The following is a 26,463-nucleotide window of genomic DNA, read 5'->3' as shown; positions in this document are numbered from 1 at the left end:
TATTTACCTAAAAATATCTATAATATATAATACATATATGATAAAATATTTCATAATCCATATAAACATATAAAATATATAATATGTAATGTTTATTTTATATGCTAGTAGCTTTTAGAATGTACATAAAATGAGAATTCAGATCATAGGAATTCTGTATATTTTTAATGTTCCCGAGTTGCCTACATAAATGAGATACAACAGTCCTCTCTTATCTGTGGTTTTGCTTTCTGTTCATTCAGTTGCTCACAGTCATCTGGGGTCCAAAGCAGATGATACTGCTTCTGATGTAAGGTCAGAAGGTCAGTAGTAACCCAACGCTATGTTACGTATCTACGTCGTTCACGTCACTTCTTCTCATCACGTAGGCCATCTGTCATCTCAGATCATCCTCCTAAGAAGGAAGGAGAGTATCATACAATAGGATATTTTGACAGAGAGAAAAGGACCACATTCACGTAGATTTTATTACAATATATTCTTATAATGTTCGACTTTATAACTACTTATACTCTGCCTGATTTAGAAATTGAACTTTATCATAGGTTTGGATGTTATGTGGAGGAAAACACAGAGCATATATAGGGTTCAGTACTACCCTCCGTCTTAGGCATCCACTGGGAGTCTTGGAACGTATCCCCTGCTGGTAATGAGAAACTACTGGGTGCGTGTTAGTAAGTTTCTTATAAGCAAGAATCTTCTAAGTTTAAAATTCTATAATTTCAAGAATGTTTGTGAATATGCTAGAGAAAGTCATCTAAAGAAAAATATATTGATCACCTAGGTCATGCTCGGTATACATCTCAGTCAGCTCGGGCTACCATAACAGAATACCAAAAACTAGGTTGCTAAAACAACAGCAGCTCATTTGCACCACAGTTCCGGAGACTGGAGGTCTAAAATCATGGTGCCAGAGGTTTGGTTTCTGGTGAGATGTCTTGCCTTGGATTGCAGAAGACTGCTTTCTCACTATGTCCTCACATGGCCTCTGCTCTGCACGTGAGAGAGAGAGATCTCTAACATCTCCTCTTGTTATAAGGACACCAGACCTACCCTTTTGACCTCAGTTAATCTTAATGACCTCCTTAAAGGCCCTCTCTCCAAATATAGTCACACTGGGGGTAGGACTTCAACATGTGAATGCGTGGGTGACACTTTCAGCCCATAAGTGAAGAAGTGGAAGAAGAATTTAGTGAAAAGAGCACAGATTCTGGCTTCAAATACTCAAAGTGTAGGATCAGACCCTGCTACCCCTAGGGTATCTCCAAGTTGGTTTCCTTAGAAGAATGCCTTATAGGCAATAAAACATAAGGAAATCAGATTTTTACTGACTATGCTCTATCTTTCTATATGCAAGCCACTCTTTGGATTTGAAGGTGAGAAACTGGTATTACTTTGCCAAATGTTTCTTAAAAATTTATTTTTTTATATTTATTTATTTATTTTGAGAGAGAGACAGAGATTATGAGCAGAGGAGGGACAGAGACACTCAGAATCCGAAGCAGGCTCCAGGCTCTGAGCTGTCAGCACAGAGCCCAACTACGTCGCTTGAATTCGCAAACCGTGACATCACGACCTGAGCCGAAGGCAGATGCTCAACTGACTGAGCCACCCAGGTACCCATTAACAAATGTTTCAAACCACACTTCATGAAGAAATGCGGCCATTTCTGTACATAGCCTGCGAGGTCTACGTTATGTTTTAGATAGGAGAGAACTTCGGCCCCGCCCAGTTCCTGCATTCTTACCTGGGTTGAAAGGGACTTTGCAAAATTCCATGTACCTGCTCAGGTTATCCCACATAAAGGACAACTCAGTGAAGTGCTGAATCTTCCCAGCGTTTCACCAAACACACGCTGTCACTGTGTTTGGAATAAAATTGCTAAACTGCTTCTTCAATCTCTTGATGATGTTCTTTGATCAACTCTTTCACTTTTGCTGTGCAGGTTCGCTTGACTACTGCCTTTGCATTCAGGTGTTTGTTTGTTTGTTTGTTTGTTTGTTTTTCCTGGCAGAAATATAAAAGTATTCAAATTATAATTTTGTACTCACCACAATTCGAAGGGTACAGTTAGCTTAAGTGAAATGATATACATAGACACTATGCGGTCACATACTCCTTGAGATTTGCTTTAGTAGTAAGCATTTTACAAACAAGTAAACTTTCACATTGCAAAAATAGCATCAGTGAAAAATTTTATGGAAAAGAACTTTTGAGACATTTTCTGTGTTAATTATATATAACCTCAGGTGAATTTCTTAGCCTTTTTGTTGTGTTTTGTTTTTTATTTAAAAAAATTTTTTTTACATTTATTTTTAAGAGACAGAGACAGAGCACAAGTGGGGGGAGGGGCAGAGAGAGAGGGAGACACAGAATCCGAAACAGGCTCCAGGCTCTGAGCTGTCAGCACAGAGCCCAATGCAGGGCTCGAACTCACAAACCATGAGATAATGACCTGAGTCGAAGTTGGATGCTTAACCGACTGAGCCACCCAGGCACCCCTGTTTTGTTTTGTTTTGTTTTGTTTTGTTTTGTTTTAGAGAGAGGGAGAGCAAGTGGGGGAGAGGAGCAGAGGGAGAGAGCCAGAGAATCTTAAGCAGCCTCCCACTTGGCATGGACCCTGGGATCACTAAGCCACCTAAGCATCCCTAGCCTTGTAAAACCTCAATTTCCTCAAAAGTAAAATGACGTGGATAATATCTATACTGAAAAGCAGTGGTTCTCAGACTTCAATGTGAATCAAGTTACCTGGGAGGCTTATTGAAAACGCAGACTCATAGGCCATATCCCAGGCATACTGGGTATTGGGGTACAAGAATCTGTATTTATAGCAAACACCCCAGGTGGTTCTGATATATGTATTGTGGGGTCTTGTTTTGAGAAATATTATTGTCAGAAACAAATGAGAAACTACCAAGCACCTGTTCCCTTTTCTGTACATGAAGAGTAATTACTATTTAGAACTCCTACTCATCCAAAAAATCAAATCTGGAATTAAGAGATAGTGGCTTATTTTCAAGCTACGCTTGATCCAAAAACAAAAAAAACAAAACAACAACAACAAAAAAACCCAAAACAAAACAAAACCCAAAACAGAAAAATTAAAGTAACAAGTCTGCATCTAGGTGCAAATAAACTAAAACAAAATGAACTTGTTTGTATTGGAACAGACAAGGTACAAGATGCAGGCCAGTTACTCTGCTCTCTTTTAAGAGCATCAGCATAACCGTCAGAGTCACAGCCAACTATTGGAGATGACCATGTACCTAGGTGACCATGCACTGTAGAGTGTGACCCTCCTAACTTGGCTGCAACTGACAAGCCCAGAGAAATGTGACTGGTCTAGATGGTTCCAACAGCTTATGGAGTGAGTCAGCCAGTACAACAACCCAATAGGAGCCCCGTGCATGGGAGGCTAAGTTCTACACCTAGCAGATTGTCTGTCTCAGGGAGCTCCAATTTGAGATATATTTGAATGTGAGAGGGTTGCTGGAGCAGTGCTCCACCCATGCCCAGGACCTTCAGATCCCTAACATGTGCCTGTGCTTCTGCCCCAGGCTTTCCCTTCAAATAACCGGAGATCCAGAAGTGCCGAGAAGCTCACGCATTTCCTTGCCCTTATTAACCATTGACCAACAGGTGTGGGAGTGGAAATGCCTCAGGTCTTTGTCTCTTGTTTTGAGGTCAGAGGCGTAACTTATAATTCCCAAGCTCCCCCACTGGGATTATGCTGGGGGACCCTCCTTGGACTTTGCTGAGACTGCATCCTTAATGGGCTTCTTCCCTTTCCTTGACCTTCTCACTCCCTTACCAATTTCTCCTGAGGGCACTACCTTAATAAAGTATACAGTACTTCATCTCAGGGTCTGCTTCTGGGAAAATCGATCTAAGACAGATGTACCCAGACTTCATGAGAAGCAGAGTTGTTTGACAGAGGGTTTTAAGTAGAAGCCCCAAAGCTGTAGGAGTCCTAAGGAAGCGTGAGTAAAGACTTTTTGAGAAGAAAGAATAGCGAGTGAGTTAGAGGCAAAGACAAGAAAGGTAGTCACAAGGGAACCAACACAGAACAGTGGAGTCAGCATATAGGACAGGGCACGGTCTAGGGAGCTGCTGAGTGCAAGGAAGAAGACAGGTCATTCTTTTGGCCTAGCAGAGTTTGTTGAGCCACCAGAATTGCTGTGTCCCAAAATAACTTCTTGTTTTCTGTGAGGCCTGGCTGTGCAGCTGCAGAGACATCTTCCTGTGTCTCTTACTCCTCTGTGCGTCCTTTCGATAAATTCCTTTAGCTGGTAACCCCGGTATATCTCGGTTCATTGAAAAATGAAAGAGCCTAAGAAACCCACACTATCAGAAATAAAATTAACATCCCAATCATAAATGCATTTATAAACGCTTTAGATGTTTAGAATATTTTTAATTAATATGTCCCTTTAGCTCCTTTTAATTGTGTTTTTATTATCAAAATTATAATGTAGTTTTCAATTTTATAACTTCTAGCTAATGCGCCCTCCATTCTCCATTGTGTCACTAATTTAATAACCGACAAAATGTCTTCTAATTCCTTAGTAAATGAGTTTGTTTTCTGTAATTATTAAGTGGAATACACTTCTTCAGCATAATATTTATTGTACCTAAGTTTAAAATAAACATTTGAGAAATCAACAACCCCCAATAGAAAGAAGTGAGAAGATTTTTAAAAAATGTATACACAAATTCTGAATCTTATTATGCTAAATTCTCTTGTTAAGCAAGAGAGAGCCCCCAGTTCAAGTTTCCCGTTTTTCTGACACCTGGAGGGTGAAATAATAGTATCTTCATATTTTACAAACTTCTTCTTTGAACTTTACTATGACTCATTTCATAAGAGTGTAATCTAATAAATTATCTTATAAATAATGCAGTTATTTTTTTTTGTATTTAAAAAAATTTTTTTTAATGTTTATTTATTTTTGACAGAGACAGAGACAGAATGTGAGTGGGTTAGGGGCAGAAAGAGAGGGAGACACATAATCCGAAGCAGGCTCCAGGCTCTGAGCTGTCAGCACAGAGCCCGACGCGGGGCTCGAACTCACAGACCGAGAGATCATGACCTGAGCCGAAGTTGGACGCTCAACCGACTGAGCCACCCAGGCGCCCCAATAATGTGGTTATTGTGACTACTTGGATTGACATTAAAAATATCCCCAAATGTAGAGGGATAGGTGAAAAACCACCTTTCTATCAGGGGAGGCGTTTACTAACAGTGGCTTTATGTTTAGAAAATTTCTACCTGAATTTCTTAATACAGCATAAAAAATCCCTTCATTACTTCAAAAGTACTTTTATGAAGTGCATGATCTAGAATAGATAATCCAGGGGATATGCTAAATTAAACAGCAGAAGATCTTGGTTGTTTTTTTTTTTTAAGAACAGATTTGCATGAATTCAATATAGATGACCTCATTTTATGAGCAACAGGCAAATAAAACTATACATGTTAATGGTTTCCATAACTTGGAGCATACTACTCCAATAATTACACTTAAAGATATACGATCAGTGGTGCCAATTCTGCCTCATTGAGGATGTGAAAAGATTGCCTTAAATATAAAATCAACTACCCTCGGCCTTACTTGCAAGGGAAATGCAGATTAAAACTAACAATTCACGCCTTGCTTGTTGGCAAAACGCCAACAGTTTCTTTAACACACTCTGCTGGTGAGTCTCTGGGAAATGGGCCTCTCCCATACATTGTGGGAATGCGATTGATACAAGCCTACATGGAGGACAATTTATTTATTGAAATCCCAGATATGCTGACACCAAATTTCACTTACAGAAATCTCTCCAACCAACACCTTTACACTTGGGAACAGTTACTTCTTCATAAGTCTTTCCCTTGTATCCATGTTTGTAGTTGCACAAGATTAGAACCCCAAACATCCACCAATCAGTTATTGAAATGAGTACAGTACATCCATCCTTTGGAGTATCATCAAGTCGTAAAAAGGAATGAAAAATTTCAGGCGACAGTCAAGAGAATGAAAACCAACTCACGAAGAGAACTGAATGCTGTTAGGTTCGATTGGTGAAACAGAGCTACTCTAGGTATTTCAGGAATAAAGAGTTTAATACGGGAACGATTACTTGTATGAATGTTGGAAGACCAGGAGGTACTAAGATCAGTGAAGTTGCTGCCTAAACCTCAGGGTCTCTAGTTCTCAATCATTTCCAAGAAAAAGCTCCCTTACTCTATCTTACTGTTTTAGTCTATGACAATGACATAAGTGGTTGTCACAGCAGCCATAAAAATGTTGTGAATCTTGCATTTGCTCATTCTTCTCCTTCTGTCTGAAGCCACCTTTCCTTCTTCTCTATCTTCCAAATCTTGACTGAATTCCTCTCAAACTCTAACATGGAACCATACAGGGAAGAGGGTCTGGGAAACGTAGTTCCCAACTTCTAAGCAATGCAGAGGAGACCATAGAAGGGAGCGAAGATGAGTTGACAACTGACAATCCAGCACAGAGTGGAAAGACAGAAAACCCCGAAGAGATTTTTGAGCAATAGAACCAATACCAGCAACTACCTTTCTCTGGACTTCACAGTAGGGAAGTCCTTCAATCACCAAATATTTATGAATGCCAATTATATGCCAGACTCTGGCATCTCCCTACTCTTCCCAGTGCCCAGTGCAAGAGTATGTCTTATATTGTTTGTGTTCCTCTAAGAATGGAACCTTCTCTCAGAACTGTGCCATTCCTGAGACACATTATCTGCACTGAAATCTTTTCTTGACCATCTTGGGAAAAGCCAGGAACTGAGGATCACTTTGTGTTTTCTTTGTCTGACTTGGTTCTCTGTGTGCTTTCAAAGCCAGACTTCTCAAAAGGGTGGTTCACACTCCCTGCCTCCACATCCTTTGCTTCCAATCCCTCCTCACCTGCTGCCATCTGGTTTCTGCTCGGTAGGACTTCACTAAAATTGACCTGGCTAAAGTAACTGGCAAACTCCTGATTGTCAGTACAAGGCACACTTTTCGGTGGTGTCGAATCATCACTTCTCTGCACTCTGTGTCACTGCTGGCCTCACTTTATGTTCCTTTCCGGATTCCACCCTTTTGATACCTCCCCTATTTGCCCTTTCCTCTCTGGGCCCTACTGTCCCAGTTTCAGCATCCAGAACACCTAGCAGGATCAAGAAGCTCAAGCTAGGAGAGGCAAAACAATACATTCAAGTCGCATGCACAAACTGAAAAGCACTTTTCTATGCTGATGGCCTGGAAATTGAGAATTCATCATGTTGCAATTTATTTTTATGGATTCTTTAGTGGTTCCTCTGTAATGCATTCCTCACAAAAGTAGCCTTTGTAATGTCAGATGTTGGCACAGGTAGACTGAGATCTCGTACCGGCCCCTCTGCAATGTGCTTTCCACATTGCATGCACTCTTGGTATCTTTTCAAAACACATAGCTAATGACCTCTCTCACTTTCATACACAGCAAATTCTGCTTAAAACCCTTTATGGCTTCCCATTAGTCTCAGGTTAAAACAAAACAAAAACATTTCTTGGGGTGCCTGGGTGGATGTCAGTTAAGCGTCCGACTCTTGGTTTTGGCTCAGGGCATGATCTCACAATTTCATGAGTTTGAGCCCCGTGTCAGGCTCTGTGCTGACGGTATGGAGCCTGTTTGGAATTCTCTCCCTCCCTCTTTCTCTGCCCCTCCCCAACTCGTGAGGTCTCTGTCTCTCTCACAACAAATAAATAAATAAACGTAAAAAAAAAAAAACAAACTGCTAAACATGACCTACACTCTCTGGCCATTTATTCAACTCCTATGTCACATGGTTCCAGTGTTGCAGCCAAAGTCTGGCCCTTTTCTGGGTTTCTTGTACCTGTCTCCCTGGCCCCAAAGCAAGGCCTTTGCATATGCTTCTTTGTCTGGATAATTCTTTATCTTCTTCCCCAGGTGAATTTATCCTCATCCCTTGTGCTGCTTCCCTGGGTAACATTCTCCTCTTGTGTCGATCGAATCCCCCATACGTCTTTGATAGCGTTTGTTGTGTTGCATTTTGGTACTTAACGATGTGATGGTTTACTCAATGCCCATCTCCCTGGGGTCGTCGGGTGAGTTCTGTGAGGGTAGGAACCATGTTTCTCATGTTCCATACTGCATCCCAGTGCCTGCATTGTGCTTGGCATAAACGTGGAGCTCCACAAATACTTGAATGCATTCATGAGTGACTGAGTGAACAAAGACCAAGAATGATAGGTTTTTTTTCCCCCATTGCTTTTACCCTCACCACTAAGCTGCATTCGCTTATGATCCTTAATGGTATTTCAAAGTATTTTCAGATAAGCTATCTCATGTGATATTAACAATTGACTTTATGAGTAGAAGGGGTAACCCACCGCAGGTGACTTGGCCAATGCTACATGGCCAGTAAGTAACCATGTGGCACTTAGAACGGAGTCCTGTCACTTTCCAGACCGGAACTTTGGTAATTAAATGATCCAAAAGGAAGCAAGACAATATAGAATTTAATAGAGAGCATTTATACAAAAGGGAGCAAAATAGAGCTATCTAAAGAAATTAAATTTTATTTCAGGCTGATTGAACTTTGTTTCTGGGAAAGGACACCAATACTCAAAATGCTGGCATTTTAACATACACAGTTTGGGCTCTGAGAAAGAGCATGCCATCCCTTCTCCTACAACAGGGCTCAGTTAATATTCTATCATAATTCTCATTAAAATTTAGAAGTTTAATAACTGTCAGCTATTAAATTGTTGGTGGGAAAGTCTATTTCTGGAACCCTTTTCATCCTTTCCTTAATGAGACTATTTATTTTTGTAAGGAAACCAGAGAAAAGCGAATCAGCACGTTAAATGAGTAGCTGGATCCATTAGTTGCAAAGATCAACCTCAAACTAAGCACACTCTTTCATTTGTCTCCTATTTCGAAAAGATCCACTGTTTAAACACAATTTCTAAATATGTTTAAATTTGTTAAATGTGTTAAACTTTCAAATGGCTTAATAATGGAGTTCCCTTATGATATTACGAGAACACACGCTTTTGAGTTCACGTTATTTACCTAAATAAAATGGACAATTAATTTACACGAAGAGCGAATCAAGTATTTACGGAAGCAGAGCCCCATGCCCTTCACGGGGCGTGTATCAGAATAATTCTAGCCCCGCCACTACTCCACCGATGTTTAAACGCATTTTGCCTTAAACTAGGTCTCCCTGGTGGCACTTCCTTTCGGCGGGGAGGAGCGTGGAGAAGGGGAAGGTCTAAAAATACAACCCAGACGTGCAAAACTTCGTGGACAGGGATCTCCAGTCCGTTACTTACTAAAGAGAATTCAGTAGCAGCGGACAGAAAAGTTTCGCTCGTTTGGTGGTACGTATGCAGCCCGTTAACAACACAGTCCTGCATTTGCTCTTACTTCCAGTGAACAAACACGATTTTTGCAATTAGGAAAATACAAGTGAGAGAAGCGAGAGCAAGTCGCACTTCGCCTGCCCCCTAGGTCTCTTTCTGGCGCCGAAGAGTTTTCAGCGCCGGCAAAGTTGTCCTCGCTCCCAACCTTGGGAGCAGAACACCCAGCACAGCCTGAGGGGGCGCATCGAGGCTGTGCAGCCGCAGCCGCCCAAGCTCACAGGCCGCGCAAGCTGCGCGGGGCGCCCCGGGCGGCCGAGCCCCGCCAGCCAGATTCACGCGCGCAGGACTTGTGGAACGCGCCTGCGCGCTCCGTCACGTGGTGGGCGCTCGGCGCAAAGCGGGTTAAAAGTCACGACCGCCGCGAGCCCGTGAGTGCCCGGTCGGTCAGCGCGGCGCTGTCCGCCTCCCTTAAGCCGCTTCTGACGGAGGCCGCTCCGCTGTTCTCGATCACCTCCCGACCCCTGGCCCGGCTCAGCTCCATGCAACGAGCGGAGCCGCCTAGCACCCTTCCTTGCCGACAACACCGACGCGCGAAACCGCGTCTTTCAACTGACAATGAAGCCGTAGCGCTGCTGCACGGCCGCTCCGGGCGAACGGGCGCGAGGCGGGAGGGGGAGGGAGGGGGAGGGAGGGGGGTGGGGGAGAGCGGTTGGGCTAAGCCCCGCCCCAGCTCGCGCTCCTATTGGTGGGCACCGCAGTTCTGGGCCCACCCCCTAACGGACCTGTCGCATTGTGACAGGTGGAAGGGCTAGTTCCTGTTGGGTCGGGGGCGGAGTCAGAGGTAGCCTGAGCTCCGCCCGGACTCCAGGGGGCTCCTCCTCCTGCTCTTCACCGCGGGGCGGGCGGCGGGTGTGAGGGGGAATGTCATTGCTGCTCCGAGCTGTGGTGCCGCCTCCGTCTGCTGCTTCTTCTCTGGCGCCCTCGTCCCGTCGGCTTTCGCCGCTGCCGCAGCTGCAAGGGGGATACGGATGGCTAGTGGGGCGCAAGGGCCATCCGAGTTGAGAGCGCGGCGGCCGCAGCCGCTGCTGAGGCGGAGACTCCCTGCCGCCGCCTCCACCCCCTGTCCCCCGGCCTCGCGGCGCTGAGGGCGGGAGCGCGCGGCGCTCTTCCCTCCTCCTCCTTTTTCTTCCTCCTCCTCCTCCTCGTCCTCCTCCTCCTCCTCCAGGTCCCCGCCCAGCACCCCTCGCACCAGGCGGCGGCGGCGGCGGCGGCGAGGAGCGAGACCCGCCGCCGGGGCACAACATGGCGGAGCCCTCGGCCCCGGAGAGCAAGCACAAGTCGTCCCTCAACTCGTCCCCGTGGAGCGGCCTCATGGCCCTGGGGAACAGCCGGCACGGCCACCACGGGCCCGGGGCCCAGTGCGCGCACAAGGCGGCGGGCGGCGTGGCGCCGCCGAAGCCGGCCCCCGCGGGGCTGTCCGGGGGGCTGTCGCAGCCGGCCGGCTGGCAGTCGCTGCTCTCCTTCACCATCCTCTTCCTGGCCTGGCTTGCCGGCTTCAGCTCGCGCCTCTTCGCGGTCATTCGCTTCGAAAGCATCATTCACGAGTTCGACCCGTGGTGAGTGCCCCGCCGCCCCTCCCCCGCCCGCGGCCCGCGGGGACCCGGGACCGGCGCCTCTGCCCGCCGCGGCTCGTCCGGGACTTGGCCCCGCGCCGCCGCCGAGCCCCGCTCGCGCCCGGGCCGAGGCGAGCGCGGGTCCCGGAGCCGCGGGCGCGCCCCCTGCCCGTGGGCGAAGTTTTCCCCCGCGCAGCCCGAGGCGGGGCGTCGGGGTCCCCGAGTGGGACCTTGGCCCCGGGCCGGATAAGTGTGACGCCTCGTGGGAGGGCGAACGAAGCCCCCCTCGCAGCCGTCTCGGGGTGTTCAGCCCGGAGCGGCCACGCCGCGAGCCGGCAGGTCTCCCTCCGGCCGACTCGTGGCGGACTCCCCGCCTCCCTGCCCGTGGCGTGTCGCGTTCTCTCATTTTCGCCGGCGCGGTTTTGCTAGTTGGAATGGGATCGCCCCGGGGTTGCCTCGTTGCCGTTGGGGGGGGGGGGGGGGGGAGTCCAGATGGGCAGGAGCCCTGTCTACTCAGCCTCGCCGTTTGAGCTTTTACTGTTCCTCCTTTTTGCTCTCCTTGTACAAGGAGGGGAAAAGAGAGTGAGTGGGGTGTTGGAGGAAAGGAAATAATACCCCGGAAAGTGATCTTGGAAGCTAGGGACTCTTATTTATTTAACATTAGATATTTTTAGGAGTGGCCGTTTTCAGGGCCCCTGAGTGCACTCCGCACCTGGCTGTGCCACAGTTATCTTGGGTTGCAAGAACCTGATGACTCTCCGAGCCCAGTCGTCACCCCCGGTATGTTATGCACGCTATCCGAAAGCATGGCATTGGTTCCTTTCTTGGTCCCTTCCGGAGGGTTTGCGAATAAGACCAGAGACTCCCACGGTGATGGGGAGCCTTGGGTTACAATCAAAAGTTGCCCGTGGTATCCGGACTGACCTGAATGTTTTAGGAAGTTACCCTGTTAAGGGCACTAGCTAATTCAGGCACTACACTTGTCTGTGAATTAAGTAAGTAGGTAGGAAGATTGCTTTAATTTTTTTTTTCCCAGCTTTCCCAGCCTGAGTTGGTTTTTGTTTTTGTTTTTTACCCGAGCCTATGCCTTTTAAACTAACTTAAAACATGTTGACCGACTTGTCAACCTTGAGTTAATCTTACCTCTTTATAATTAGACCTAACTAAACTTTTAGGATCTTTGTTTTGTCATTTGAAATACAGTGAGGGAATCTTGTTGAGAGTTACTAAATATATGGGTCATAAGTATTTTGGGAAGTGAATTACCCGTATATTAAAATACCGGATTGAAGTTCTTTTGTGGATAGGAAGATTGGTAGTGCATCATCTATTGAACAGGACGGGAGCCCACTCATGGAGAACTCAGTTTAGGTAAACAGTTAATTACTGTGACAGTCTTCGTGAAACGTTTTAACCCCATTTTGGAGGTTTTGATTTTTTTCTGACACTTTCTAAAAAATAACTTTTATTTCAAATCAGAAGAAAATGTTGTGAAACCTTAGAAACTAGGTACAGTATTCTTAGGTTTAGCTTTGAAACACTTAAGCAAATTAGATAAAAATGAAATTGGAACCGGAAGGCGAAAACTGCTAATATTTTACTGAACAGTGTGAAAAGAGAAAGTTATGTCTTTTTAGATTACACAGCAGAAGTGCATGGCGACAAAACATTACGGGCAACAGAAATTGTGAATAGTATTTCCACAGAGTATCCTTTTTACAAAGGCTGAGTACTGTTTAGTAGTAACTTTGAGGCTGAAATTAAGGATGGCAGAAAAATTCACGACTGAGTGATGAGATGATTTTGTTGTTTTTCTTTATTTTGAAGGAAGATTAGAAATCTTCATCAAGTCAGCCAAAGAGTACTACTGAAATTGAGTATGTAATCATGAAAAGTCTTAAATCAGGTTGCTTCACAGATAATACTCTTTTTTTCTTTTTTTAAAGTATGGCAAAAAATTAAAAGTTGGTCTTTTCTCTTGTTTCAAGAATATGCTTGGGGAAACATAACCCTTTTTTATCCACATGAAAATTTGTTTTTTTTTCTATTTTTCTGTGCATAGAGACATTTCTGAAACACTAAAAATGTATGAAAGTTGAACTTTAATTCATATTCACTAAAGGTATATACACCTCTTCATTTCTAAAGATCTACTTAATTTAGGTGTTCTGTTTACTGATAGTCTTAATACTTACATTTTATTGTATTCCTATGCTTCTGTTCATAATATTAGATAATTGTCATTAGTGGTAAACAGTGTTTACAATAAAGGAATTGCCGCTATCCCTTCCTTCTTGTGAACAGAGATTTGCCAATATAAATTTAATGTCAGAGTATAATTTGGGTTGACTTAATGGGAAAATTAGGTTTCAGGCCAAAAAAATTTCGTTTGCTTTTGTTTTTCTTTTCTTTTGAAGATCTCAAGTAGTTAGGTATTTCATTCTTATAATCCATTCTTACTGAAAATTTTTGAAAAGGGGTTGGGTGTAGGTTGTCATTATTACATTGGATTTTTAAAGCAGTTTTCCTTCGAAGCGGCTAATAGTGCCAACACTTTGATCTTTAATCTAACACTGGTGTTATACTAGCCTGGGAGTCTCTCAGGTTACTATTTTAACATACAGCAATGACATGAACCTTTATATTTAAATGTTTCTTTCAGGTTCTCTATCAACAAACCAATTTTTTCTGGTCTTCTCTATTCCTTTTTTTTCATGTCTCTGTTACTGGCTTCATTTCTGAAGTGTTTTCAGTGAAAAGTTTACTTTTTCTGTTTGATCGTGAGTTATTTCTAATTTACAGTAGTTCTTAAATTGCGTAAGACTCCAGTTAGCTGCCAGAGGTGACTCATTGTCACAAAGTTATACTTGTTTTTTAAATTTGTCACTCAGTTAATTTTATAAATCTTATAGTTATGAGGGGTGGTATATAATGTTGAATATTATATATTTACTGAATTTTAAAGTACACTGCACTTTTCTAGAACTTAGCAACATTTTTGGTACGATCTCTTCACCACTTCGCTTTAGTAATTTCCTCCCCTTATCAGTTGAGTTGATCAGACATGAGGAAGCAGTTTGAGAATATGTTGTCTGTACTTGCCAAACATTTGGTTGAGCAACTAGTTTAACGGCGGCTAATTTTATCTTCTTTTTTATCTGGAGCAAAACGTAGTTTCTACTTACTTTTGTGACAGCTACTAATACTTTGACGTGATATTAACCAAGTACCTTTTCCATAACCGTTATCTTGTTAAATTGTGGTAGCTTTTCCCACAGAGTTGATGTAAAACCTCCCTGTGTAAGGAGACTTGCCCTTTTCCCTGCCTGCCCAAGTTGCAGTAGGTTCTCCTCGGAGCTCTAGAGAGAGAATTCTCTCTGAGCCTCTCTGAGCTTTGGCTCCAGTTAGCTGTAAAAGGGCAGCAGACGTCTTGCAGGGCAGAAGGCTGCAGTTTAGAATTGAAACCCGGAATTCAGTTTTTCAGAGAAACTATGGTATAAGTAGATTAATTAGCGCCAACATGTTTTCAAAGGATTGATAAACCTTTGGAACATAAGCTGTTTGTAAGTTGGGGACTAGTTCCTATACTTTGAGGTCTCCATGTTTTTCTTCACTTTGCAGATGAAGGAAGAGGGTATTGACCTTGGTTCTGAAGAAGACAAAATGGGTGACAAAACCAGTTTTAGAACACAAACATCCCCAAATCTTAAAAAGTTACTTTGTGGAATCATTAGCAACCGCAGTCCAGCTGCACTTCAGAACAGGTAGACGGTCACTGGAGTCCATTGTAAAACCATTACAGTTTTTCTGGTCTTGAGCTGAAGATCGTTGTAAGTTACAGGAACACGGAGGGAGGAGTTCAGGGAGTGTCATGAACTGCTGCATGGGAGAGTGGGATTGGACCTGCTCCCGTTTGGGGTAAATTGTGGTGGTTCTTACAGTTAGTAGTAATCATGGGTTTCTTGAGGCATGTAATAGGTCCTGAAGTGGTTACGATCTGGCAGCAAAGTCTTCAGAACTTTCTGTTACGGGTTTTCATATCTCGAGGGCTAACTTGAGTAAGACCACTCTTACCGCCATGAGTAGTTTGCATACAGGCAACACTGTTGGGGCGCCTGGGTGGCTCAGGTGGTTAGGCCTCTTGACGCTTGATTTCAGTTCAGGTCATGATCTCACAGTTCCTGAGGTCAAGCTGGTGTCAGGCTCTGTGCTGACAGTGCGGAGCCTGCTTGGGATTCTCCCTCTCTCGCTCCCCCTCCCTCACGTATGCTATGTGCGCACACACACACTCTTCTCTCAAAATAAAAAACTTAAAAGACATTGGTTGTAGACTAAATATTAGAAACTAATTATAGGTTCTGACCCAGCTGTTAACATGAGGAAATTTACTAGTCTGTTCTTAAGCTACTTCTGATTTTTATGCTCCCTGTAAGTTATGAGTATTTTGGGATATGAGAAAATGTTAAAAGTTCTTTTCATTGTAATATGTTCGTATTTATCAGTACACACATGCTCTCAGAAATAATGAAAAAATGATTAATATTCTGGAGTGATGAATCATATTTTTTACTTGTCTACTTTGAAAACTTAATGCTGTTAGAGACAATATTGCAGTTAATCCAAATTATAAAGCATCCTACTATTCAACAGATTTGTATATTGCTAAATTGTTACTTTACAAAAATTTCTAAGCATACAGAAAAGCTAAAAGAATTTTATAGTGAACAATCATACTCAATACCTAGATTCTACAGTTAGTGTTTTACTTTATTTGCTTTATCATATCTTTTTTTTAAGTTTATTTATTTTTGAGAGAGAGCGTGTGAGCTGAGGAGGGGCAGAGAGAGGGGGACAGGATCTAAAGCAGGTTCTGAGCTGATAGCAGTGAGCCTGATGTGGGATTCTAACTCGGATGCTCAACCAGCTCAACCAGACAACACTGGTGGGGCATGTGGGTGGCTCAGATGGTTAGGCATCTTGACTCTTGATTTCAGTTCAGGTCATGATCTCACAATTCCTGAGATCAAGCCCATTTCAGGCGCTGTGCTGACATATTTTTCTGATGCTGCTTTTAAATCCTGCTTGTAGACGCTGATAGTACATCCTTCATTATAACATGAAGAGTGTTATTTTTGTTCCCCATCTGCATGATGAAGAGAATCTTATTTCTGAACATTTGTTTTCTATAATACTTGAACATAATGAGTATAAATACTGTTTCTGTATTGTGCTCAGTTGGACTGCAGGTTAGAATCAGATTTAATCTTTTCAGGTTTGGTTATTAACTTAATGAGAGTACATCGAAAGTCAACGCATGTCTGTTAAATGATTTGACTTTGCCAAATCTTATATCGCAGAAGAAACTAAAGTTGTTAGAAGGGTATTGATGTTGGTTTTATTAGACTTAATTTATGTAGAACACCTAAATTCTTTTTGTGTTATTAGAAGCCTCTTATTGGTCAGCCTGTTGCTTACTCTGAATCTATTTATGCTTTTTTTTTTTTTTGCCATGTTTTGTCTGGATATAATGCTTAATTTATGTATAATTGCAAAAGTGACTTCTGTCAGTCCCTACAATAAGTAGGAAAAAATGGAAACGTATTTTCAAATAACAGGATCTACAAATATAATGTATGGGCCAAATTAATGCTGTCGAAAGGGGAAAAAAATGTAAATGGTTAACATCCTACCCCGTCTTCACTCCTTTATTTGCTTTACCTCATTCTGGTGGATATTTTTGTTTTTAAATCACTCTTTTCTGGGAAGGTTTCTGTTTCTTTGCTTGACCTACTTCTGACACAAATAATTTCCAGGGATTTAGAAATTGATAGAAGGGGTCAATACCATAGGATTTTTTTTTTTTTTTTTTTTAATGTGTTAGGTGTAGGTAAGGGTTGGAAGAGGTAGGAGCGAATGCCAGAGCCTCTCATATTTTAGGTAAATGTAGGTAAACTGGCATTTGTAGACCTGCCAGGAAACCTAACCACTACTTGGAATTAATATTTGTAAAAATACCTTCAGGGTTTCAAATGTAAGGCATCTAAACATACCTTGGAATATATCCTGTACATAATAAGTTGGTGAATGCCTTTATGTTGGTCAAGTTTATGCTACTTTCACAAATACGCATTTCTAAAGAATTGTGACTGCTACACTAAACAAATTGACCATATCATCTGTAACCAATTTTTTTTCTTCTGGTGGAACTTAGTGTTGCAGGATAACTTTAATATATGTTCTAAGTGGTAGGTGCTTAGTTTTTATAGTGTCTTACAACTTGATTTTATATCTTAGAACTGAGGAGATAAGGTAACATCTTTTATATTTCTGTAGATAAAAGATATTTCAGTTCAGCATTCCCCTAAGAATTGAATAATACAGGTCTACTTGTCTCCAAAAACTATGTCCTTTTTACTGCATCCTCTGCCTTCAAGGCAGTCTTAAATGAAAGTGTCCTCCGCTTAATTTATGTCTTTTAATCAGCTGCCCTGATTTAAGTCTTAACATATTGGCCTACCTGGGCACAATCCATGCCTAGCTAACTACTCACTAGTTGGGTGATAGCAAATTACTTTGTTTTTATACTTGTTTTTAAGTTTATTTTATTTATTTAATTTATTTTGAGAGAGAAAGAGAGCATGCACATACAAGCAGGTGGGGGACAGAGAGAGAGGGAGAGAGAATCCCAAGCAGTCTCCGCATTGTCAGCACAGAGCCCGACTTGGGGCTCAACTCCATGAACTGTGAGATCATGACCTGAGCTGAAGTCAAAAGTCGAATGCTTAACTGACTGAGCCCCCCCAGGCGCCCCCAATTACTTTGTTTTGATGTAGGGAAGAGAGAAGAGTTGATGATGACTTGAGGTTTTTAATCCTGAATGACTAGGGAGTTTACAGAGATGCAGCTTTTAAGGGAATAGCTAAATGAAAAGAACAGATGATTGAATCCAAGTGAATGTTGTTTTCATTTAGTTTTATTTTGTCTGTAAAAAGGTCATTGTAGTAAGGTTGGAGATATTAACCCATTCCAGTTAAGGGAGCTATGGGGTGGAAGATCAGAGTAATCCCAGAATTCTTTAGCTACAGGATTTCCAGATATGTTGGCTTGGCTTGTTTTCAGGGCAAAGAAGCTGAACACCAAAGGGTGAAGGTGGTATAGTTGTAGCTTAGCTAGATTCCTTTCTGTTTTCTTTGCACCTGTGTTTGTAGTAGAGGGCATTTTTTGAGAAGTTACTTGAAAATTGTTACTTTAGAAGATGAGGGGAAGTAAATTTCTACCACTTATCTATTTTTTAAAGTTTATTTTTAGGGAGAATGAGAGGGCAAGAGTGTGAGTGGGGGAGGGGCAGAGAGAAAAGGCGGGGGGGGGGGGGGGTTGGAGAGAGAGAGAGAATGAGAGAATATATCCCAAGAAGGCTCTGTGCAGAGCTGGATGTGGGGCTTGAACCCACAAAGGAGATCATGACCTGAGCCAAAATCAAGAGTTGGACGTTCAACTGAAAAAGCCATCCAGGAGCCCCCTCAATTATTATTATTTTTAAGTTTATTTTTTTTGAGAGGGAGAGGGAACTGGGGAGAGACAGAGGGAGAGAGAGAGAGCAGAGGAGTGGGAGTGAGCACAGGGCCACACATGAGATCATGAACCTGAGCTGAAATGGAGTCAGACTGATGCTTAAACTGACTGAGTTACCCAGGCGCCCCTACCACTCACTTTAAGTTGACAATATTAGAAATGTTGGCAAGTTCAACTGTGAAACAGCTTTTATGTGAAGTTTGGTGTTCTGAAAAATTGTGTGCTTCAGTTACCTGTAATTTCCATAAGTTAATAGTGTTCATGCTTTAAGTTTCAAAATTTTTTGACTTTTTTCTTCATTCCTGTATAAAGGGAAAGACTACTCATAAAGACATAAAGAAAATTTATGTGTCTGTTAGTAAAGTATACATGCTGAGGTGATAGCTAAATTGATAATGTTTCTTTTGAGGCTTTCTTTTAATTTCTTTTTTCATGCTTTACAGGTTTATCAGCTATTCTCCAGTAAAGGCTTTTCTTCACAGTACAGTGTTCTTTTCTTTAGTGATATCTAGCAGTCTCTCCAACCTCCAACCAAATGAATTTGGTTTTTAAGCTTAAATTATTGGGTCTCTCTCTCTCCATACATAGATGGATAGATAATATTCCAGCATATACTGTTTTCTGTGCTAATTTAAAATTAAAATATAGTAATTCATAATTAATTTATAAAGTTCTAGTGTCTGCACAGCTTAAATTATTGTTTGTTGCTGGCCAAATGGTTGGGGTGGAGTTGGTGAAAAGAATGACTGGGAAACTCACAACCAATATGTTTATTTTCATGCCTGTTTATGTTAGTTTCATCTGTACGGAATAATGATTTGATATTTGTTCACATTTCAAAATGATAATAAAATTTTAACATTTGTCACCTTATAAAAAAATTTTCTTTTCTTGTGACAGGAACTTTTAAGATCTACTCTCTTCGCAGTTCAAGCCTATTCTTCAAACACCAGTAACTCCTATAATGTAGAATAAACTCTAAGTAGGTTTCATTATCAAGGTACATTGTTAAACAGTCTTGTGTCATCCACAGGAAAAATAATGGAATACGGAATTACTGGGAAGGCAGCACTCTTGAAGTTTTTGAGATATTCTTTGCAAATAAATGTCTTAAATGTTTACATAAGCATGAGAAAAATATTCTGCAAGGGCTTTTATTGGTGAGAAAGTGGTTTTAGTCTTTAAAAATTTTTTCTTTAATGGTGAAATATAACACATTCTGAAAAGTGTATAAACCTAATGTACAGTGTAATGACTAATTGTAAGGTAAACAGCCATATGATCATCACCCAGATCAAGAAATAGAACAGTGCCACCACCTCAGAAGCCTTGGTGTGTGTTTGCCTCCCCTTCTCCTCACTTGTATAGTAATTACATCCATGGTTTTCATCATAGGTGGTATAATTCTGTGTGCATTCCTAAATAACATAATTTAGTTTGTCTAATTTAAAACTTGAGATAAATGCACTTGTAACTGTGTGTCTCATTTTTTTTTTTTTTTTTGTTCACTGCATTTAAGATCCATCTTCATTGATCAGAGGATTGTTGAGAATATGTGGTAATAAGGTTTAGCAACAGTTTGATTAACCAGTCTTCTTACTGACCTGAGGAGGTTTCTTCCTCTTTTGCGGCAGGAAGTACCTGTAGGAAAGGGAAAGCATCCTTCTCTTCCCTTGAGATAAAAAATTATCTCAAGATGGAACTCTTGAGCTGGAATCAACCTTGTCTCCAGATAACCTTGACAATTTTTCACAAAGTACTAACTGGTCAGAGAAATTTGATCTTTCAGCAGACACTGAGACTACAAGGTAGAGAGAGGGAGGGAGGAGACCTCACTGTCTTTCAAGAGAGAAATGATAATCAGATAAATGCAAAATTACTAGTTTTTAAACTATGGCTTTTGCCAACTATTTTTCACTTTAAAGCATATATATTAAAATTTATATAAGGATTGGAGTAGCAGTTAATTCTTGAAAGAAGAGAATGTTAAAAAGGGATCTGAGCTGAAAGAGTTTAGGAGAACCCTAAGAATGGACTATTTAATATAGTGGTATCTTTGTAGCGGATTGTTGATGCTGGATTGTGTGTGATTTTGTTTGTGTAAATGTCCTGGGATCTTGAATAGCTTACATTTCTCTCTATTCTTCCAGTCTTCCGTGGCCACCACTATTTTTCTTTCCCATATCTTTATTTCCTTTATTGATTTAGTAGCTGCCTTGGTCTTCAGGAAGACTAGGAGAGGTTTCATAGTAGTAGGGTCCTTTCAGAAACTGTCTTCAGGGGATAAAAGGTTTTATTCCAAGAGAAGTAAAGGTCAGGCATTGAGTAATGTATACAATTGTCAATCCTGTGTTGCATACCTGAAACTAATACAGCATTGTGTGTCAATTATACTTCAATTAAAAAAAAAAGAATATAATAAAGGAAGATCATGATTCTTTATGTAGGAACTTGAAATCTACTGGGGTGTGGAAATTTGGCATTGTGTGTTAGTAAATGATTAAGGATATTGGAAATGGGATTCTAGCTTGTAAGCTTTTCTTTTAGAGAGCTGTTCTTAAGTTAAACCATAAACATGAATGCTCTCTAATGCATGTCTCTTTATTGGTCCGAATGATTTTGATTAAATCCAGTGGTATTTTTCCACTCCCCATTCATATATAACCCATGCTACTTGAATGGATAGTAAGTTGATTTCTTTTGTAAACAAATAAAGGATTGTTATCATAGTTAACGCATTGTTAGTTGAAGAATTTAAATCTAGGACTTCCTTTCTTGAAACTCCGAGTTTAGTCAGCTAGTATTTCTCCAGAATTCAAACTTAAAATTTAAATCAAGTATTATGAGGAAGGTATGTACATACTTATTACTTCTTCTCCCTTAAATCCCTTGTAATATATGCCAGAGAGAAGTACAAATGACTTTGAATTAGGCTGTATTTGGATAATGGTCCAACCTTATGATTTAAGCTTCTTTAACACCCCTAGTACTCCTCTTGTTTGAAATCCCCAGGGAAGTAGGGCTAATTTTTTTGAAATGTATTAACTGTTAGGAAACATGCCAGGCATACTTCTTTCAGAAATAACAATCTAATATTGTTTATCTGCCTTGTGTGAGAGGTATAGGTACAGGTTTTATTGATCCCAGTATAGAGCAAACTTACTTTGGCTAAATTTTGTTCAGGACTATTCATTTAACTAAATAGGCTAGGGCCATTTTGAAAATTTTAACACCTGTAATGTAAAAACACTCAAGGAGATTTAAGCTATTTGTTCTTTGCCTAAATTGGTAAAATACAGTTATGGTGATATGCTTATTTCCCTCTTTAATGAATAATGTTAATAACTTACTGTTCCTATAGAGAGACAAGATTGTTTAGGGTACAAACATCATTTCCAATCATCCTAGAATATCCTACACTATATTAGGAACATAGTGGGTGTTCAGTTTATATTAATATGGATCCTTTATCCTTAATGGTAACCACATTTTATGTTTTGGTGGTGATAGTACAGGAAGTCGCTTGTATAATACCTTGATAAACCTTGGATTTGATTGTGATATCAGTAGAATCATGTGTGGTGATATTGTGATTCAGAAGAGAGATATTTGGTCTTCGTCCTTGCTTCTGGCACAGAGCTCCTAAAAACCCTTGTAATTTTCTAAGTATCTTTTGTTATGTTAATACAGTGACTTTGGAAAGCCCTTAGGTAATCTAAGTATGGGGGCTGGTTGCCACTAGAACTTGCCCTGTGATTAGAGGGTTGAACTATCAGTCCCACCTCCTGACCTCTGGGAAAAGGAGAAGGACTGGAGGTTGAATCACCAGCTGCCAATAATTTAATCAATCATGCCCACGAAATGGAGGCTTCATACAAACCCCAAAGGACGGAGTTTGGAGCGTTTCCAGGTTTGTGACTATGTGGAGATTTGGGGAGGGTGGTGTACTTGGAGAGGGCATAGAAGCCCCGCACTCCTTCCCACACATCTTGCCCTGTGAATCTCTAGTTGTTCCTGAGTTCTGTCCCTTCATAAGAAATAGTGATCTAGTAAGTTAAATGTTTTGTCAGTTCTGCGAGCAACTCTACCAAATTAATTGAACCTAAGGAGGGGGTCACTGGAACTTCTGATCTGTAGCCAGTTGGTTAGAAGCACTGGGGACAACTTGGACTTTTGATTGGTGTGTAAAATTGGGGATTGAGGGTCCAGGGGGGTCAGTCTTATAGAACTGAGCCCTTGTGGGATCCGACACTGTTTTAGTGTTAGAATTAAGGTGGATTGTAGGATACCCAGTTGGTGTTGTAGAATTGCTTGCTGGTGTGGAAATTCACTACCCCGCCCCCCCCTTTTGGTATTGTTAGTGAACCTCTTAGTAGTGAACATCATAATCTCACCCTTAATAAAGGTGTCATTTTAATGTTATAGAAGAAGGAAAACTCTTTCCTGGTGATAAAAAAGAAAAGAAAAAAGGTTGATAATCCTTATCGAAAAAGTATGTGAGCATCAGTGATTGCCATCAGCAATTGGGAAATGACTGACTTGGCTGGATACCTTAGGAAGAACTTTAAGGGAAGGAAATTTTAGTGTATTTCTTCCAAGTATAGGTAACTCTTAGTTCTATCTCGAGTTTTAACTCACTAGTTAAGGAATATTGAATAAGAAAAGACAGACCAGTTAATGCTGTTAACATTTGAGATGATACAAGAAAAAAGACATGGCAGCAATAAGAAGTAAAGTTTACACGGTGGTGTTTTATGTGAATTTGAGAAGTGTATCTTGATGTGGAGGAATGGTAAGAATAGAAATGATCATTGGGTATATATGCCTTGAATTCAGGCAAATGATGAGTTTGGGTGGGTTTGGATTAATGATCCATTTTGTTTCTCGGCTCTTGACTTAACTTTGTGGTTATAGCATCTCCCCATCCAAAAGTAGAGCATTCCTATGAAAACTTGTGTAAGTAGAAAATGCATACAGCAAAGAACCATTAATTTATATGGAATTTTTTTTAGTGTTCCCAGATCCAAAAAATAACCCTATGCTTTTCTGATGCGCAAGAGGCTTAGGCTACAGGGACGCACAAAATAAATAGAGATAAGGAACAGATGCTCACAAGATGCAGTTCTAAGCCATGGTGGCTTGATGATGAGTATGGTGGCTTGATGATGAGTGTTGTACCTTGGGGACGGAGCTTGATGGTGTCACTTCCGCTGCTCAGGTTCCTGCTGCCTCCATAGTGGCGTGCTGCAAAACAAACACAGAACGCTGTTTTCCCTTTTCCCTTTCTCTTTTATTCTTTTGGTTGTATTAACGTAGGCCTGTCTTAAAGAAGGTGGCGAAGTGGCCTAGGGTGAGCTTTTCGAAAGGCAGGGGATACCTGTATTGGCAATTAATATGGAAATTCCACGACACTTTAAGAGCCATCACAGCTCCCACTGATTTCATGTGAACTTTGCCACAAGAGGTTAAAGGATACTAAGTAAAATTACTCATTAGGGATGGAATAAATTGCTTGTCTCCATTAAAGTGTCTCTGCAATAATAGAAATAGCTTTGTCTGCATCTAATTACTAGGAGGATCATTGAATATTGTAGATCTTGAGAGGCCAAAATATAAAGTCTTTACTTTTTTTTTTTTTAAACTCTGGATTGAACTAACAAAATGACTGGTCAGCTCTTTATACTATATAATAGCAACATTCCTGTGAGTCCTTAAACTGATGTTGTGATGATCTTACCAGATGTTTTTGTGTACTTTTTTTTTACACCTTTATCCATCAGTGTGCCTTTAATCTGTTATATTGACAATTAAAACATTGCATATGTTCTTAATTTTTTAAAATTTAATAAACTTCATAGAATTTTAATTTTAATCCTAAAATCATTTTTACTGTATGCCGTATCTAAAGAAAACTTTAATAGGCCAAGCTTTCTGGCATTAGAAGGAACAGGATAATGAAAAAACATATGGTAGGTGAAATAAATCTAAAAACCGTAAAGGGGGAGCCTGGGTGGCTCCGTCAGTTGAGCCTCTGACACCTAGGTCATGGTCTCATGGTTCATGGGATTGAAACCCGTCCCGGGCCCAGCTCACAGCACAGCCTGCTTTGGGTTCTTTCTCTCCCCCCACCTCTCTCTCTCTCTCTCTCTCAAAATAAATACACTAAAGAAAAATGAGCTTGAGAAACAACTAAAATACTTTAAAATAATTTTTTGATGGTTGTTAAAATGAGTCAGTCACTTCATTAGAAGGGAGATCTTTTTTTTTTTAGCATACTTTATTTTTGTTGTTAAAATAATTTACCGGGCTTATAGTAATATAAACAGCAGTTAAAGCAAAACGTTTTCCTTTTGAAGTAAAAATATTTCTAGACTTTTGAAAAGTTTGTCATTAGTACTTGTTACAATTGTTGGATATGAATTGCAGCATAATATAAAGTTATTATAACTTTATAACTTATTATAAACTATATAACTTACTATAACTTATAAGTTATTATAAAAAGTAACATTTTTATAAGTCAAACTATATTTAAAATGCAAATAATATATAATGTATGTACCATGTATGTAATTATGAACAAAATGATAAGTACCTGTGTGAAACCCCAACCCAACTAGAGAACTAGAACATCACCAATTTCACATCTATCCATATTTCTTCTCTAAGCTGTCCTCCTGGTTTTCCTTTTAGCAATTAGAAGCCATTATCTCAGTTTTAACTTTTCCTTTGCCATATTAAAAAAAAAAAAAAATATATATATATATATATATATGTTTGTATCTCTAGATAATATATTGCTAAGTTTTGCTTTGTTTGGAGCTTTAAAAATGGTATTATTCTTTATATGATCTTTGACTTGTATTTATACATTTGCTAGTTGATGAATATTTGGGTTTACAACTTTTTGCTTTTATGAATAATGTTACTATGAACAGTAAAAACTATACTTTCTGGTTTATATGTGTGGATGGTTGCTAGGGTATATACCTGAGTATTCTGTGGTAATTTTTATTTCAGTTATACATAAAAATATAATACACCACTCCAAAACTTGGTGACAAAAAAGCATTTCATTATTTCACAATTCTGTGAGTGGAATGGGAGTTTTCTGCTTTGTGATGTCAACTGTGGTTCTTGGATGATTACAGTCATCTGGAGGCTCAACAGGCTGCAGTCAGCTGGGGCTAGAAGGACTGGGATGCTGTATAGCTTAGAAGCATCTGGAGTCTTGATTGGGAGCTCAGCTGTGGCTTTTAGCTTCTTCGTGTGGCTGCTTAGGCTGCCTCACAGCATGGCAGCTGGATTCTAAGAGCATTTCAAGAATGAGAAAGCTGCTTGTCCAATTAAGGGTTAGGCATCTACTGATCATTGTCACTTCCACTATATTTTATTGTTGAGAATAGACACAGGCCTATTAGTGAGTCATACTGGTAGGGACAGAATGATTTAGTTCCATCTTTGGAGACTTGTTATCACAGTGTATTATTTTTGTTTCTTATTCTGTAAATTACCTGTTTGTGTCTTTGGTCGGCGTATTTTTTTTTTAACTTAAAGTTTTTAACCTTTTTTTTAAACTTTTAAAAAAAATTTTGTATTGGTGAGGGGAGGGATTCTAAGTCTGTTAAATTTGTTGCAAATTTTAATGCATTTTGTGGCTTATTACTCCTTAAATCCTGTAAGATAGATATTACCCCCATTTCATGGAGAAAAGGAAGTACTGCTTAGCATATTAAGAGAATACCAGTGAAGTCAGAAGCCTCGGGTGATATTTTGGTATAAAAACAGCATGTGCAAATGCGTACAATTGTATTCTCTTTCATAATTGTACACATTTCATGTATGGGAACATGATGCTTCCATCAGTCTACTTATTATACTCCTCCCCTTCCAAAAGACTGAGGCTTG

General features: G+C 40.6%; 1 protein-coding gene and 1 long non-coding RNA gene across 2 annotated transcripts in view; one reads left to right on the top strand and one right to left on the bottom strand.

Annotated features, from left to right (window-relative positions):
- Positions 1-219: 219 nt before the first annotated feature.
- On the bottom strand, positions 220-9,649 carry LOC125175020 (uncharacterized). Its single transcript, XR_007155638.1, has 3 exons — positions 9,341-9,649; positions 1,748-2,007; positions 220-394 (listed from the first exon to the last, which is right to left on the bottom strand). It is a non-coding gene; the product is annotated as an uncharacterized LOC125175020 (long non-coding RNA).
- Positions 9,650-10,474: 825 nt separating this feature from the next.
- The window catches only part of STT3B (STT3 oligosaccharyltransferase complex catalytic subunit B), a 107,439-nt gene continuing 91,450 nt past the window's right edge, over positions 10,475-26,463 (top strand). The window contains exon 1 of the mRNA XM_047875276.1: positions 10,475-10,986. Within this exon, the coding sequence (XP_047731232.1) occupies positions 10,673-10,986 (314 nt within the window). The 5' untranslated portion in view covers positions 10,475-10,672. The remainder of the gene's footprint in view (positions 10,987-26,463) is intronic.

Source organism: Prionailurus viverrinus, chromosome C2 (genome assembly GCF_022837055.1).
Source record: "Prionailurus viverrinus isolate Anna chromosome C2, UM_Priviv_1.0, whole genome shotgun sequence".
NCBI classification, from domain to species: domain Eukaryota; kingdom Metazoa; phylum Chordata; class Mammalia; order Carnivora; family Felidae; genus Prionailurus; species Prionailurus viverrinus.
Note: the sequence above shows the minus strand (reverse complement) of the source record. Positions and strands in the feature narration are given on the sequence as shown.